The sequence below is a fragment of the Lipotes vexillifer genome, unplaced genomic scaffold, assembly GCF_000442215.2.
Source record: "Lipotes vexillifer unplaced genomic scaffold, Lipotes_vexillifer_v1.1 scaffold591, whole genome shotgun sequence".
Classification (NCBI taxonomy): domain Eukaryota; kingdom Metazoa; phylum Chordata; class Mammalia; order Artiodactyla; family Lipotidae; genus Lipotes; species Lipotes vexillifer.
This window is the reverse complement of record NW_006791954.1, coordinates 629,945-644,148: the sequence shown is the minus strand read 5'-3', so window position 1 is coordinate 644,148 and position 14,204 is coordinate 629,945. Positions and strand designations below refer to the sequence as shown.

At 58.2% G+C, this 14,204-nt stretch overlaps 3 protein-coding genes across 4 annotated transcripts in view; 2 read left to right on the top strand and 1 right to left on the bottom strand.

Annotated features, from left to right (window-relative positions):
- ACSF2 (acyl-CoA synthetase family member 2) overlaps nt 1-11,667 on the top strand; it is a 29,205-nt gene extending 17,538 nt beyond the window's left edge. The window contains exons 5-16 of the mRNA XM_007465058.1: nt 34-152; nt 272-437; nt 993-1,088; nt 1,229-1,386; nt 1,741-1,832; nt 2,116-2,192; nt 8,442-8,549; nt 9,747-9,898; nt 10,709-10,850; nt 10,938-11,048; nt 11,191-11,259; nt 11,528-11,667. Of these exons, the coding sequence (XP_007465120.1) occupies nt 34-152; nt 272-437; nt 993-1,088; nt 1,229-1,386; nt 1,741-1,832; nt 2,116-2,192; nt 8,442-8,549; nt 9,747-9,898; nt 10,709-10,850; nt 10,938-11,048; nt 11,191-11,259; nt 11,528-11,578 (1,341 nt within the window). The 3' untranslated portion in view covers nt 11,579-11,667. The remainder of the gene's footprint in view (nt 1-33; nt 153-271; nt 438-992; nt 1,089-1,228; nt 1,387-1,740; nt 1,833-2,115; nt 2,193-8,441; nt 8,550-9,746; nt 9,899-10,708; nt 10,851-10,937; nt 11,049-11,190; nt 11,260-11,527) is intronic.
- Nucleotides 2,365-6,358, bottom strand: CHAD (chondroadherin). Of its 2 annotated transcripts, none has more exons than XM_007465056.1 (4): nt 5,548-6,358; nt 3,538-3,701; nt 3,132-3,277; nt 2,365-2,891 (listed from the first exon to the last, which is right to left on the bottom strand). In XM_007465056.1, exons 1-3 carry the CDS (start codon nt 6,319-6,321, stop codon nt 3,136-3,138), a joined length of 1,080 nt encoding a protein of 359 aa, XP_007465118.1. In that variant the 5' UTR covers nt 6,322-6,358; the 3' UTR covers nt 2,365-2,891; nt 3,132-3,135. The 2 variants fall into 2 exon arrangements, with proteins under 2 accessions (XP_007465118.1, XP_007465119.1); XM_007465057.1 differs by having other exon boundaries at nt 2,375-2,891; nt 3,114-3,277; nt 5,548-6,352.
- Nucleotides 11,668-12,426: 759 nt separating the features above from the next.
- RSAD1 (radical S-adenosyl methionine domain containing 1) overlaps nt 12,427-14,204 on the top strand; it is a 6,996-nt gene continuing 5,218 nt past the window's right edge. The window contains exons 1-4 of the mRNA XM_007465225.1: nt 12,427-12,439; nt 13,043-13,237; nt 13,437-13,579; nt 13,970-14,103. Of these exons, the coding sequence (XP_007465287.1) occupies nt 12,427-12,439; nt 13,043-13,237; nt 13,437-13,579; nt 13,970-14,103 (485 nt within the window). The remainder of the gene's footprint in view (nt 12,440-13,042; nt 13,238-13,436; nt 13,580-13,969; nt 14,104-14,204) is intronic.

Below are 14,204 nucleotides of genomic sequence, written 5' to 3'. Positions count from 1 at the left end.
TGCTGACCATGGTGGGGCGCTCCCCTTCTACAGGTGGGCTGCAAAGCCCTCGTGTTCCCCAGGCAATTCAAGACCCAGCATTACTACAACATCCTGAAGCAGATCTGTCCAGAGGTGCAGAAGGCCCAGCCGGGGGACTTGAAGAGTCAGAGGTGGGGGTGTCCCAGATTGGGAGGGGTGCCTCATGCAGCCTCCTGGCCCCCTCATCCCTTACCCATCTCTGTGGGCCCTTCCTCAGCGCCCGACTCTCACCATGCTCCCTTACCCCCAGGCTCCCAGATCTGACCACAGTCATCTCGGCGGACGCCCCTCTGCCAGGGACGCTGCTTCTGGATGAGGTGGTGGCAGCTGGCAGTCAAGAGCAGAATCTGGCCCGCCTCCGGCACACCCAGCAGCTCCTGTCCTGCCATGACCCCATCAACATCCAGTTCACCTCGGTAGGGCAGAGGTCTCCTGTCCCGAGCCCAGGCTGGCACACTAACCCTTGCCCGCCATGTGGCCCTCCCCTGAGAAGGAGGAGGCAGCAGAGATCAGGGGAGAGCAAACACTCTTCTAGTGGGGCCGGCCCTAGCTGTCTGCTCTGCCCTGGAAGACACCAGCAACTGGTGTCCTTGTCACATGCCCACCTCCCCAGGCCCTCTTGTCCCCAGCACAGGGGCAGATGCACTGAGCCACCACAGGTCAGAGCCCCTCATTTCGCAGATCAGGAGACTGAGGCCCAGAGAGGGCATCTGCTGTGAGCCACAGAGTTCTCTGAGCCACCTCATGAGCGGCATAAGGACAGACCTTATTTGCTACCTCTGTGGATCCTAACACGTGGCACTGTGTAGGCATGCGGCAAATCTTTGTGAATATGTACCGACTGAATGAATGGATCTGAGGCAGCCGTCTTGGTCTCCTGACTCCCAGTCCAGTGCTCTTCCATGCACTGGCCCAGGGTGGGAAGGAGATGGGATGAAAGAGGCCAAGCCATCACCTGCTTGTCTTGTCAGGGGACAACCGGCAGCCCCAAGGGGGCCACGCTCTCCCACTACAACATTGTCAACAACTCCAACATGATAGGAGAGCGCCTGAGACTGCACCAGAAGGTGAGGGGGTGCTGGCCCAGCAAGGGCTTCCCTGGCACCGTGCCAGCGGAGGTGGGGGGCTTGTTGGGCTCCCCCGCTGGCTAGAGGAACTGGCTTCCGGGGGCCCCGCAATAGACCCAGCCTCCTGCTTCCATCTGCAGCCACCAGACAAGTCACGGGTGGTCCTGCCCAACCCCCTGTACCACTGCCTGGGTTCTGTGGGAGGCACAATGGTGAGCTTGATGCACGGGGTCACCCTCATCCTGTCCTCTCCGGTCTTTGATGGCAAGAAAGCGCTGGAGGCCATCAGCAGAGAGAGGTGGGCATCAGTGGACAGCTATCTGTGGGCTGTCCTATTCCTATTGTACCCTAACCAGGCCATACCCTACCTCCAGGTTTGATCTCCCAAGGGCGAGGTTCCCTGACCCTCCTATCACTCCTGGGCTCTGGGCCCTTTCCAAGATGTCTCTTCCCTCCGACCAGGAGAAATGGAGATGGGGTAGTGGGAGACCCCCAGGAGAGGACCAGTTCCTCCCTCCAAGGAGCTTCTCCTGCCTGTTCCCCACAGTTGCAGCCTGGGCCCTTACTGTAGGGTCAGGGTGGGGTGGTGAGAGGAGGACCTCGTTCCCTTCCACTTCCAAGCCTGATTCTGAGATGTACCTCCCTCATACAGAGGCTCCTTGCTGTATGGAACTCCCACAATGTTCGTGGACATTCTGAACCAACCAGACTTCTCAAGTTACGACATCTCAGCCATGTGTGGAGGTGGGATGGGGCCAAGGGTGGCCGGCCAGGATTGGCCCAGTGAGCGACATATGTGCCCAATCTTTCATTTAGGGGCAAGAAGGCCACTGTAGAAACATGGGTGGGAGGGAGGCAAATCCCCAGTGTCCCTAGACTCCAGCCCAAGGCCAGCTGCCTGGTCTAGGAATAGGTCCGGGGTTGGGGAGAGAAGGGAATGTTATTTCCTAAAAAGGGCCGTAGGTGAAGGGAGGGTCCACTGGGCCTGGAGAAGGTGGGAGCTGTGTCAGCCCTCTCTCTGATTCAGGTGTGATCGGTGGGTCCCCTGCATCCCCAGAGCTGATCCGAGCCATCATCAACAAGCTGAACATGAAGGAACTGGTGGTGAGTGGAGGATGGGGCTGGGCGAGAAGAGATTGCTGGGAGTGGGGAGGAGCCCAGCCTGGGTCTCCAAGGAAGACCCTCCTGCTGGCCCTCATTCCAGAAAGCAGATGTGAGAAAAACCAGTCTTAACAAATCGGCAGCTCTCAAGTCACAGAGATAGGTGACAGGGGAGTAAATATTACACATACATACATTTATATTTATAGAAATCTGGGGAAGAAATGCAGCGTGGGAGGATGTGTGACAAAGCACCAGTGTCCGGCTAGAGTGTCCTGGCAGGCGGGGGCTGGCAAAGTTGGGGGTAGGGGCTTGAGACCCTTCCTAGAAGCAAGGAGTGGGGCAAGGATCTGATGTTTGTTTCCAAATGGCAGGGAAAGGGGAGCAGAGACGAGGATTCTGGAAGAGTGGCCATCCTGATGGCCACCGTGTTCCGGTTCTAAAGGACTTGGGGGGGGTCTCAGCAACAGCTTCTCTGAGAGGAGCCGTAGCCGCGGGGCCAGGCGTGATGCAGCTCTCACCGTCGGGTGGAGCTGGGTTTGTGCTGCAGTGCCCGAGTCCCCTGCCAGGACATGTCTAGGTGTGGACAGCTCTGTGCATCAGCAAAGGCTGTGGGGAGAAGGTGGGGGTCAGAGGTGGGAGGATCAGTAGTTTCTCCGGCAGAAGGCAGAGACCAGTCACCAGGACCGGCTGGGTCAGGACCTGCGGTGAGGCGAGGATTGGTGTCAGGACTCCAACAACCTAGATGGTGTTTGGAGAGAATGGTGGTGGTCCTGGGCAGTATCATTTTCCCCCTTAGAGGGGGGGCCCCAGTCCTCCCCTCCTCTCCCTGCAAAAATGGAGGGTCTGATGCCCTTTCATGGTGCGCAGGTATCCTGGGACACCCTCCTCACTTCCAGAATCTCCAGAGAGGGAATGGGGGACCTGCCCACCGGGCCATACCTGTTTAATGGCGGCCGGCTTTCTTGGACCTCTTAGTGGGGAACTTGCAGCCGCGGAAGGCGTCCGTGTCACGAATGTGCTGGCCCCTGAACTTGGCAGGCGACACGCAAGTGGCATCAGGGCGGGAGGTCTTGGCTTCCAGCCACCTGGAGAGACAGAGAGTTGCTGGGGTGGGGGAAGAGAGTAAGAGTACTGGAGGAAGGGCCACTGAGCCATGGGGCCAGGTTGACTTGGCTTTAGGGTAGTCTGGAACTGTCATCTTCATGCAAATCGGGAAATGCCCAGGGTTCCACACCTATTAGGTAGCAGATCTAGGACATATGCCCAGGATGTCTTAGTGCAGGACCAGTGTGTCTTTACTCCATCACATGAGCGTGTTCTGGGGGTACCACGGGGGTCCTCTCACCTCCGCAGTCCCTGGAGCTGGCAGGTACATTTCCAGGGGTTGTTGGTGAGGGTGAGGGTCTCCAGGCTGTGAAAGGGGAAGCTGGAAGGCAGCTGGTTCAGGCGATTGTTCTCCAGATGGACATGTTTCAGCGTGGTCACACCCAGGAAGGCACCATCAGAGAACTAGGGAGGGAGGTGGGCACGAGTGAGCACCCCAGCCCATGTCCGGCCTCTCCCATCTCTATGGCCCCAGAGGAGCAGGGTCCTTCCCTGGACGTAAGCAGTGGCACCTTGAGGAGTTTCACGGTATGACTAAGTTGTCTCAGATGACCTAATCCATACAACCACCTTTTGAGATAGGTAGTGTTATTTCCAATATGTAAATTGGAGGGGGGTGGGGGAGGGGTTAAGTCCCTTGCCCAGGGAGTCAACAGTAGCTGCAGGACCACATCCAGCTCCTCCTCCCCTGGCATCACGCTTCCTGCACAAACACTGGGGCTGGGGAGGCAGCCAGAGTTTGGCCCCAGTGGCCCAAGCTGGCACACAGTGAAGCTGGTCAGTGTTTGGTGCGATGGGCAGTGGGCCCAGGTTCCCCACAGCCCCCAGGGTCCTGGGATGTCCCCCAGCTCTCTCCTCACTGCTCCCTCACTGCCTGCCAGACTCTATTTGTGGAGCCACCTCGGTGGAGACTTGGGCCAGGTTGTCTGGCTCCAGAGGAAACATTCTATTGGTGCCCATATCTTGGCCCAGACGTCACAGTTCCTGCCTGGCCTCCCCTGCCCCAAATGAGCCCCTGCTGCCCTGCTCTACTTGCCACTGAAAGGCCACGCTGGCAACGGTGGGCCACAGGCGACTCTGACTTCTGCTGGGGGGGTGGCTGGGGCTGAAGAAGGGGAGAGGCTCAGGCAGACTCTGTCCACCCAGACGAAGGCTGGTTGCCGTCCAGGTATGATTCTGCCCTCATCTCTGTGCCTGTGGCCCAGAGAAGGGTGTGAAGTTCCCTGGTGATCAGACTGCTCTGATGACCATCTCCCCGACCTTGCCCTGGTCCCTGCCCAAACCTCCTGACCGGAGCCCCTACACCAGAGCGATTTTCTAGTCCCAAGGAAGGATTCCACTCCGACCCAAGGCAGCCCCACCTGGCCAGGTGCTGGGCATCACAGAGGACGAAGGACTGAGCGAGGACGCAGCCAGGAGATGGGTCTGTGACCAGGGTGGGCAAAGGGGAGTGAGTGGGGGACACAGTGAGGCATGGCCAGTCTTTCCTATGGGGAGATACCTAGGGTCCTTGTGCCAAAGGTTAACAGTGCTGAGTGGTTCTGCCTTTGCCCCTTCACGGAACCCATGGGTGCATGTCTGCAACCTGGGGCAGGCCCCGTGTCCCCACTCAGCTGAAATGGACCTGAGAATGCAGTGGAATGTATGTGTGTGGACTGGGGGTGGGGATGGGGGATCCGTCAGGGCCTCTGGGAGGCGTGGAGGAGGTCTTCCTCAGGCACGTGTTCCCCCTCAATCCCCAGCCCCCCACCCCACCTTTGCACACTCCCCACCAGGAACAGGGTGTCTTTGTGGGCCTGATGTGCCCAGCTCCTCTGGAAGGCTCCTCAGTAAACAAACCTCCCTTTATGGGGTGGTAGTTTTAGTGGAGATGGGGTGTGGGGGGGAACAGCAGAGGAGGGGTGGAAGGCCCAACAGGGAGAGGTGGCTGCTGCACACAGCAGGGGGTTTGGGAGCCCTGGACATGCCTCCTGGGGGCCATTGGTGGGGCCAGGGCAGCCCCAGCTCTGTTTATAAGTAGGAATCCTAGGAGGGCAGTGGCCGAGACTAGGGCCAGGGGCAGCAGGGCAGGATTTGGGGTGAGAATATGACAAGATGAGGACAGAGGTAGTAGAGCTCCTCACCTTGGAGACAGCCACAGGAAGAGGCAAATTTAGGGGAGAGGGGATGGTGCCCAGCTGTGGCCCTGGACCCCTGGGCCTCCTGGCAGTGACGAAGGAGCCGGGGCAGAGCCCTGCAGCCAGGAGCTCACCTTCTCCAGGTTGGTGTTGTCCAGCCAGAGGGTCTCCAGATATCTGCCGAAAGACTGGAAGGCATTGTCGGGAATGCTTTTCAGGGGATTGTGGGACAGCTTCAGATCCTCCACCACACGCAGCTTGCTCAGAGCAGCCAAGGGGTAGCTGGACAGCTGGTTCCTGTCCAGGTAGAACTTGGCGAGGTTCTCCACATCATCCAGAGTGCCAGGCTGCAGGGAACTGAGTGAGTTTTCCGACAGGTAGAGCCAGCGCAGGTCCTTGGCGCCGTGGAAGGCACCCGAGCGCAGCTCGCGGATCTTGTTGTTGTTGAGCTGCAGGATGAAGAGGTTGACCAGCGGAGAGAGCAGCCCCCGGGGCAGCTCGGTCACCTTGTTGTGGTCCAGGTAGAGGTAGGTGAGCTCGGTCAGGTCGTCGAAGGCACCGGTGCGCAGCACGCGGATGTCATTGTGGGACAGGTACAGGTAGATGAGCTGCTTGAGGCCGCGGAAGGCACCCGCGGCCACCTCGCGGATCTGGCAGTGCTGCAGGTGCAGCGACACGAGGTTCGGCATGGCCCGAAACGAGTTGGCAGCCAGCACGGGGAGGTTGTTGCGCTGTAGGTTGAGCAGCTTGGTCTTCTCTGACACCTTGGGGATCTTCTGCAGCCCTACCTTGTCGCAGATGACGTGCTGCAGGTCACCGTGGCAGTGGCAGTTCTGGGGGCAGGCGGCCAGCGCCGGCAGCAGGCCGGCCAGGAGGCCGAGGCTGAGCAAGACCATCGCGCGGGCCATGGCCGGGACGCCTGGGGCCGGGGCTGGGGGCAGCGGCAAGTCCTCAGTGCTCCGTCTCCCGCCCTATTTATACGATGGCCCTGACCACAGCCGGCAGCCGGAGCCAGCTCCTACGTGGAGCCGCGAGGCCACCGGGTTAACTCCCTCCCGCCCGGAGCTGCGCCCCCGCCCTCGAAGGGGAGGGGGAGGGGGAGGGGGAGGGGGGCCCTCCCACCCTGGGGACCGTGTGGTCCCCTACCTCCCTGCCCTCGGCTTCTGCTCCCTCCCCACCCCGACCCCCTTCCCCACCCCCGGAGGGGTGGGTATGGGTGTGTCTGGGGCCCGGAGTTTACACCAAAGAGAGGGAGGCGTTCCCTGAACTTATTTGTTTGCTCAAGTCTGAGCCTCCACGCCTCCCCACTTCTGCGCTCGGCCGTGTGCCCTGGACCCAGCGAGGGAGGAAGCGGGGCCGGACAGCCGGACGCGAGTCTCGCCGCAGTCGCCGGCCGGCGGCGCTTTAATGAGGCTCTCTGGCGTCGGGCTCTCCTTCCATCTGCACCCGCAGCCAGCCCTCAGGAGGTGGGAGCTCTTCCCTGCCCTGGACTGGCCTCTGGCCCCGCCTCTGGCCCCTCTCTCCCAGCCCCCGGCTTGAGTTTCTGTCCCCTGCACCGCCTGTGCCCCTTTGCCACGACTGAAGGTAACCAGAAAAGTGGGAACTGGGGGCAAGGGGAATGACCCACAGGGCTCGGCAAACACCTGAAGACCACAGGCACAGTCGCACCATCTCCCCCGTCCTTAATCTCCCTGAAATGTCCCCACCTCCTCGTCCCCATCCCCAGCGGTCAGGACCCCTTGGTGGGGGGGGTTCTCCCAGGGTGGCGGCCAGAGAGGCGTCGAGGTGTACTTGACAGAAGCCACACCTGGACAGTGGCCCCAGGACTGTGAGGGCGGGTGAGGGGGCTGGGTCCTGGCTACAAGGGACCAGCCCTGGACAGCTTGGGCTTCTCAACCCTAGGTCCTGTGGGCAGCCCTGCCACAGCCGACCAGGTCTCTGTGTGTCCACGTGACTGCCACGGTGTCCAGATTTTTGTGGAAAGGGGAGAGTGGGCAGGCAGAGTCTCAGCTCTGGCCCCAAAGCGAGCTCTGGGCTGATGGTAGGGGTTCTTGTCTGTGTTGGGGGTGAGGGGAGGAGCCAGACCCAAGGTCTCTCCAAACCCCAGCTATGCCTGAGTCATTTCCACTAACACAGAGGAAATGGGGGGTAGGGTGGGGTTGAAGGATGAAAAAATGTCTGGTGTCTTTGCTGGCTGGAAGGAACCTAGAACACAGGGCAGCCAGCCCCTCTCCCTTCACCCAGCACTCAGGTGTGGAGGCCTGCCCTCTCCTAAGCCCCTTTCACCTGTCGCCTCTAGATGGGGGTCATAGTTGGCCGAGAACGCTGCCTGGTGATGTTCCTCCAAGGCTGGCTGCTGGTTTTCTGTTGCTTAGGATGTTCTGACCACTAGAAGGGGGGGTGTGCCACTGGCTTTTAAAATCCTTGCTTTGGCTGTATTTTTATTTTGAGGAAAATAAATTTACAGGAAACTCTCCAGAACTTGGGGGGCACCTACCCCAAGGCTAGGCACGTGTCCCGGGTTTCGGGTGGGCTGTGTCTGTGTAGCTCCCAGCTGGTCAAGGCTGACTGGCTTTTTCTCATCAAGTTCATGGGTCCTTCAGCTTGGAAGGGTGAGGCGGGGGATGTTGTGGCCCGAAATCGGGAAGTGGGTGCTAAGACAGCCGGGGGGAGGAGGTGGAGGAGGCTGGGACGTTGGTAACGCTGGGAGCCACAGGCTAAAGCATGTGGCTGCTCCAGGAAAGAACAAAGACTGAGAGCCCGGCCGGAAGACAATGGCTTCCCTGCTCTCAATTTTATTTCAGACCTGGGGCCCCTGGGGCCCCTGCTAGGTGAGCTAGTCTGCAGTACATCCAGTGCCTCTGCCTCCCGACTTCTGCCAAATATGCCTCTTTTCCCACCATTCGACTGCTTTTCCACTCTCCCCATTCCCCGCCCCACCCCCCACCCGGTTCCTTCCTTCAGGGTAACTTCCCCATCCTGCGGCAGTCCTGGGCTCTGTTCCAAACACCCTTTCTGGACTCCCTAGGTGGTTTATGGATCCACAGAGAACAGTCCCGTGACCTTCATGAACTTCACCGAGGACGCTGTGGAGCGGAAGGCGGAAAGTGTGGGCAGGATCATGCCTCACACAGAGGTGGGCCCCAGACCCCACCTCCCACCACTCGCCTGGGGTTCACCCCCTGGGATGTTTATTGCTTTCAATTAGAGATCCAAACAGCTCACTCAAGACGCTGAGAGCCCGCAGCAGCAAGGTCTTCCCGGGCCTGGGGCTTTCTCTGTGGGCTGAGGCCTGGGCGGGAAAGAGCTGGAACAGTGGCCAGCCACAGCTGAACTTCTCTGCAGCCTCCCTTCCTGTCTGAGGTGTGTTTTTGCCAAGCCCACTGTCTGTTTTGGGGCAGCCAGAACAGCCTCAAAGAGGATCCAGGGCACAGAGATTTTTCCTACACAGCTCTTTCTCTCCCATAGCCCTGCCTCCCCACCCGCCCCCACTCACTTTGGCAGAGGTCCTCTTTTCGCTTGGCATAAACAGTTTCCCAAGCAGCTTTTTCCTCTGGGGGTCCCTTGCACCTTGAAGGCTGACGCAGAGCACCTTTCGCTCTCAAATTCCCAGCCTCTAACACTGGTGCTTTATGCCAGCCCGTACCTGGTTTCCCCTCCCCCCTTGTGCCCTTGCCCCTCTGGGGTCACTGCCAGAGTGCTTCCCCAGGCGCCAACTGCCCTTCTCCCTGAAGTGAGTGTGCAGTGACATCAGCCCCCTCCCATGTGTCTGACAGCCTCACTGCCACTCCCTGGGATGCCCACCTGTGAGGTAGACAGGGCAAGTGTAGTTCTCCCCATTTCACAGATGCATACACGAGGCACACAGGCTAAGCTTTCCTTGCACGTTGGCTGTGGCTCATTTCTCAACTAGGCTTTCAGATTCTGCCTGTTTGCTACCTCTTCTGTTCACATGGCCCTGCTGTGCCACCCTCTTTGGCTTCTTTATTTACTGCTTAATGGGAAGTAAGAGGAGACTCCCCTTTCTTGTGCATTGTTTATAATTCTTCAGCTGGCCTGGCTCCCCCCCAGGCTTCCTCCTCTGAGCAGCTCCCTTCCACTCTGTTCCCTCAGCACCTCCTGGCCTGGGCCTCAACTATTCTTTCATGCCCAGCTCCAGTGTCGGACTGGTGATGGATCTACTCCAGCCTTTGTCTCCCTTCCCTGGGGATGGGCAGAGCCAGGGGGATTCATTACTAGGGGGAAGGAAGGCAAAGCTCCCCCCACATCCTGAGGGCCCACCATCCTGAAGTGAGAGGGTGGGAGGCCCCAGCCTGAAGCTGCCTGGTCCCAGGCCCAGATCGTGAACATGGGGACGGGGACACTGGCAGAGCTGAACACACCTGGAGAGCTGTGCATCCGAGGGTACTGCGTCATGCTGGGCTACTGGGGTGAGCCCTGGAAGACCGAGGAAGCAACTGGACAGGACAAGTGGTACCGGACAGGGTGAGAAGGCAGGGCAGTGTGGAGAGTTGGGCTGCCGAGGGGAGGCTGTGGGTCCTGAGGCTGAGCTGGCAACATTGAACTAGAACAGGGAGAACATGTGTGTCAGGATGGCCCCTTCACATCTCCGAGACTTAATTTCCAAAATGTATAAAATAGGGATGACCATAGTCTCCAAATAGGGCTCCCAGAAGGACCAAATGCAGCACAGATGAGAGCACCTGGGACAGTGCCTGCAAAATCTGAGCCAAGATTCAGTCACTCATTTAATTCAACAAATTCTTATTATGCACCTGCCACGTGCCAGCACGATTCTAAACGCCGGTGGTCGGTCCAGTGGAAGGCACAATGGGAAGGTCCTGCTCTTACTTCCCACATACCTGGTGGAGGGAGACAGATACAAACAAGATCATTTCAGACATTTATAAACACGAAGAAAATAAAATAGGGTCATAAGAGAGAGAGTGGCTGTGGTGGGGAGGGGAGCTTCCCTTTACTGGGTGATCAGAGGCTTCTCTAAGGTGGAAACGTTTGAGCTGAAACCTGAATGATAAGAAGCCAGCCATGAAAATCATATGTATAGGTATGTTTAGAGAGAGAGAAAAAATATGCCATAGGTATGGGTTTACTTGGTTTTATCTGCCTCCTACATGAGACTATACGATCCAAGTAATGTCTTGTTCATGCCGTATGCTCCAGAGCCTAGAGTAGTGCGAGACATATAGTAGGTGCTTGATAAATTTTTGCTGAATGAGTGAGCGAGCCAGCCAGATGAGGCAGAGTAGAGAGGCGGCTCCTGGGCTTTCCTTGCAGAGACATTGCCATGATGGACGAGCAGGGCTTCTGCAAGATTCTGGGCCGCTCCAAGGATATGATCATCCGCGGCGGTGAGAACATCTATCCCGCTGAGCTCGAGAACTTCTTTCACACACACCCACAGGTGCAGGAAGTGCAGGTGAGGCGCCCAGCCCAGGTGAGCCCCCAAGAGCAGGGGACACGGATGGGGATGGGGATGTGTGATATCTGTCTCTGACTCTGGAAGGTGGTAGGAGTGAAGGATGAGCGGATGGGGGAGGAAATCTGTGCCTGCATTCAGCTCAAGAGAGGGGAGAGGACCACAGTGGAGGAGATCAAGTCTTTCTGCAAAGGGAAGGTGGGGCCCTCAACCCACCCCAAGCATCGCGATGTTGCTCAGTTCTCCAGCCCTCTGCCTGCCAACCTGTCAGCCCACTGCCCCCTACACCCAGCTGTGGGACCCCGCCCAGCCTCATGCCGTATCTCCCTCTGGTCTGCAGATCTCCCACTTCAAGATTCCCCGATACATCGTGTTTGTCACAAACTACCCCCTCACCGTCTCAGGAAAGGTGTGTAAGGAGACCAGGGAGGGGTAGGGGAGCCCGGGGCCCAGGTGCAGAAGGTCAGGCGGCCTGCCTATACCTCCCTGAGCGGTGGGCCAGATTCTGTTGAGAGGCTGGCAGTAGGGTAACCAACTAGTCAGCTCATCCTGGTTTGCCCCAAACTTTCCTGGCTTTAACCTGAGAAACTCCTCAGTCCTAGGCAAACCAGCTGGGCTTGGTCACCCTAGCTGGCAGAGGCCCACGCCTGGTTCTCACTCCTTTCCCTTTCCTCTAGGTCCAGAAATTCAAACTAAGAGAGCAGATGGAACAACATCTAAACCTGTGAATAAAGGAGTGGGGAGGATCCTTCCTCCCTGCCCTTCCCCTACATTCCCCTTATAGGCTCTGTGATTTGGCATAAAGAGCTTCTCTGTTTACTTTGGCTGCTCTCTTGCTGGCGTGCTCTCTTGGCAGCTGCTACAGGATGGAGAAGGGAAGAGACCAAAGCACTTTCAGACCTCCTATTCCTTGTCAACGATGGTACTAAGCACTTTGGCGTGCATTATCTGCTTCATTTAATCCTCACTCGATTCCTTTGAGATACCAACACAATATTTTTTAGGGCTACACTCATTTCTTTTTCACATTGTTGTCAGATTAGGACAGCAAGAAGTATTCTTTTATTAAAAAAAAAAAACAGCTTTATTGAGTTATAATTCACATACCACCCGATTCACCCATTTAAAGGGTTACATCAGTGGTTTTTAGTATATTCACAGATATGTGCACCCGTCACCAAAGTCAATTTAAAAAATGTTCATCACCTTTTAAAAAGAAACTCCATACCCTTTAGCTATCATCCTACATCCCCCTACTCCTCCATCCCTCCCAACCAACCCAATTTTCAGTGAACCTGGGGCTTCCTTGATGGGCAGAAAAAGCAGGATAAAGCAGGCTGTAGCTTGACCCAAGAAATAAAAACAGCTGAGCACAGCGATTTCCAGTTCACAGAGACAGAAAGAAAAGTTCCTTCTGCTTGCAAGCCTTACCTCCCAGTGTGTCTGGCCCCAGCAGCAGCAGCAGCAGCCTCCTCTTTACTTTTTAGAAAATGAACATAAATTTAGGGTATTCTGAGTGCCAGGCACTATACACATACAGGTGCATCCATATACATTTCTTGTTGAAATTTTCCCAATGACACCGTCAAGTAGGCATTAGCCCCATTTCACAAACTATAAACTGAAACTCAAGAAGTTCAGTGACTTGCCCAAGGTCACACAACTGGAATTAGGGAACCCAGGTGACTGACTCCAAAGCCCATGATCCTTCCACTTTCTGGGACAGTTCTTCAGGTGCCTGCTTGTCCAGCCCTTCACCTGAACCCTGTCTGTCCCACATACAGCATCTCTGACTCTCCTCACAGCAGGTGCCTGGGGTTGGCCTGACCCAGGAGATGACAACCTACTCTCCTGGCCAAGCCCATTCCCCCTGGGATTTTCTGCTCTTGCAACATTCAGTCCAACTGCCCTGTCCTACCCCACTGATTCCACATCCCTTGTAACAGACCCGCCTCGCGGCACGGAGCACACCGGCCTGGTATCCAGCAAGTGCTGAATTAAAATCGGTTGCCTGTTGACTCTTGTTGGTTTACGTCCTGTCTCATGAACCTGTACTGTGCCCTGGTCTTATGCATCTGGATATCCCCGGCGCCCAGCTCTGAACCAGGCACATAAAATGTGAAGGAACCCATTGAACGAACGAAGAGTTCCTGGATTGATCCAGGAACTCGCCTTCGACGGGGTGCCAAAAGCTGCGGAGCTCCCCGCGCCCCTGCCGCCGCCAGAGAAAGGACGGCCGGGCGGCTGCGGTGAGCGCACCGGTGCCCAGCAGGTGGCGCTGCGGCCCGGAGCCCTCTCGGCGGCGCTCCGACACAGGGCGCGGCCACGCAGCCCCTTTCCTTCCGCCTGGGCGGCCCACCCGGCCCGGCTCTGCCCGGGCGGCTGCGGTGAGCGCACCGGTGCCCAGCAGGTGGCGCTGCGGCCCGGAGCCCTCTCGGCGGCGCTCCGACACAGGGCGCGGCCACGCAGCCCCTTTCCTTCCGCCTGGGCGGCCCACCCGGCCCGGCTCTGCCCACCCCGGACGCTTTGCCCTGGGTTCGTCTCGATCTCGGGTCCTGGCCCGCGCACCGGGCCGCCCCGCCACAGCGGGCGGCACGGCGCTCCCCGGTGTTCGGGCCCGCGGCTGGGTGAAGGCCGCCAAGATGGCCCAGAGGCGCCGCCTGGCGGAGGACGCGGGAGGACCCCGGGGTCCTGCGCCCGGGAGCCAGCGCGCGGCACTTTACGTCCACGTGAGTGGGGAGGGGAGGAGGAGGCTCGGGCGCGGAGGGCCAGAGGCGAGGAGGCGCTTGTCGCGCTGCGAGCCCACCTGCCGTCTTACCCCTGTACCAGACGAGGTCTGGGACCCTTTCGCTGGCAGGGTAATGTCTTGGTCCGGAGACCTGAAGTCTTTGGTGCTCACCATCTCGTTGACCTTGACTAAGTGATTTCCCTTCTGAACCTCAATTTCCTCCTATTGAAGTGGGCTTACTAATCCCCTTGGGGAGTTGCGTGGCTTAGATGCGGTAGCCACTGTTGACTGACCTAGGAATGGGGATGGGGATGTGTGCGACTGAACCCTGGAAGTGGCCAGGGCAGCCCAAGGTCGTCTCTCGTCCAGTTCACACGCCCTCTGCCCCCAGTGGCCCTACTGCGAGAAGCGCTGCAGTTACTGCAACTTCAACAAGTACATCCCCCGCGGCGTGGACGAGGCTGCCATGAGACGCTGTCTGGTGACCGAGGCTCAGACGCTGCTGCAACTCAGTGGGGTGGAGCGGTGGGTACTGGGGGCTGTAGGAGGGGTCTCGGGAATTATGTGGCCGGTGCATAGGACAGGTGCAGGCATCCCGTAGGGCTCCCCCACGTCTCATATCCATC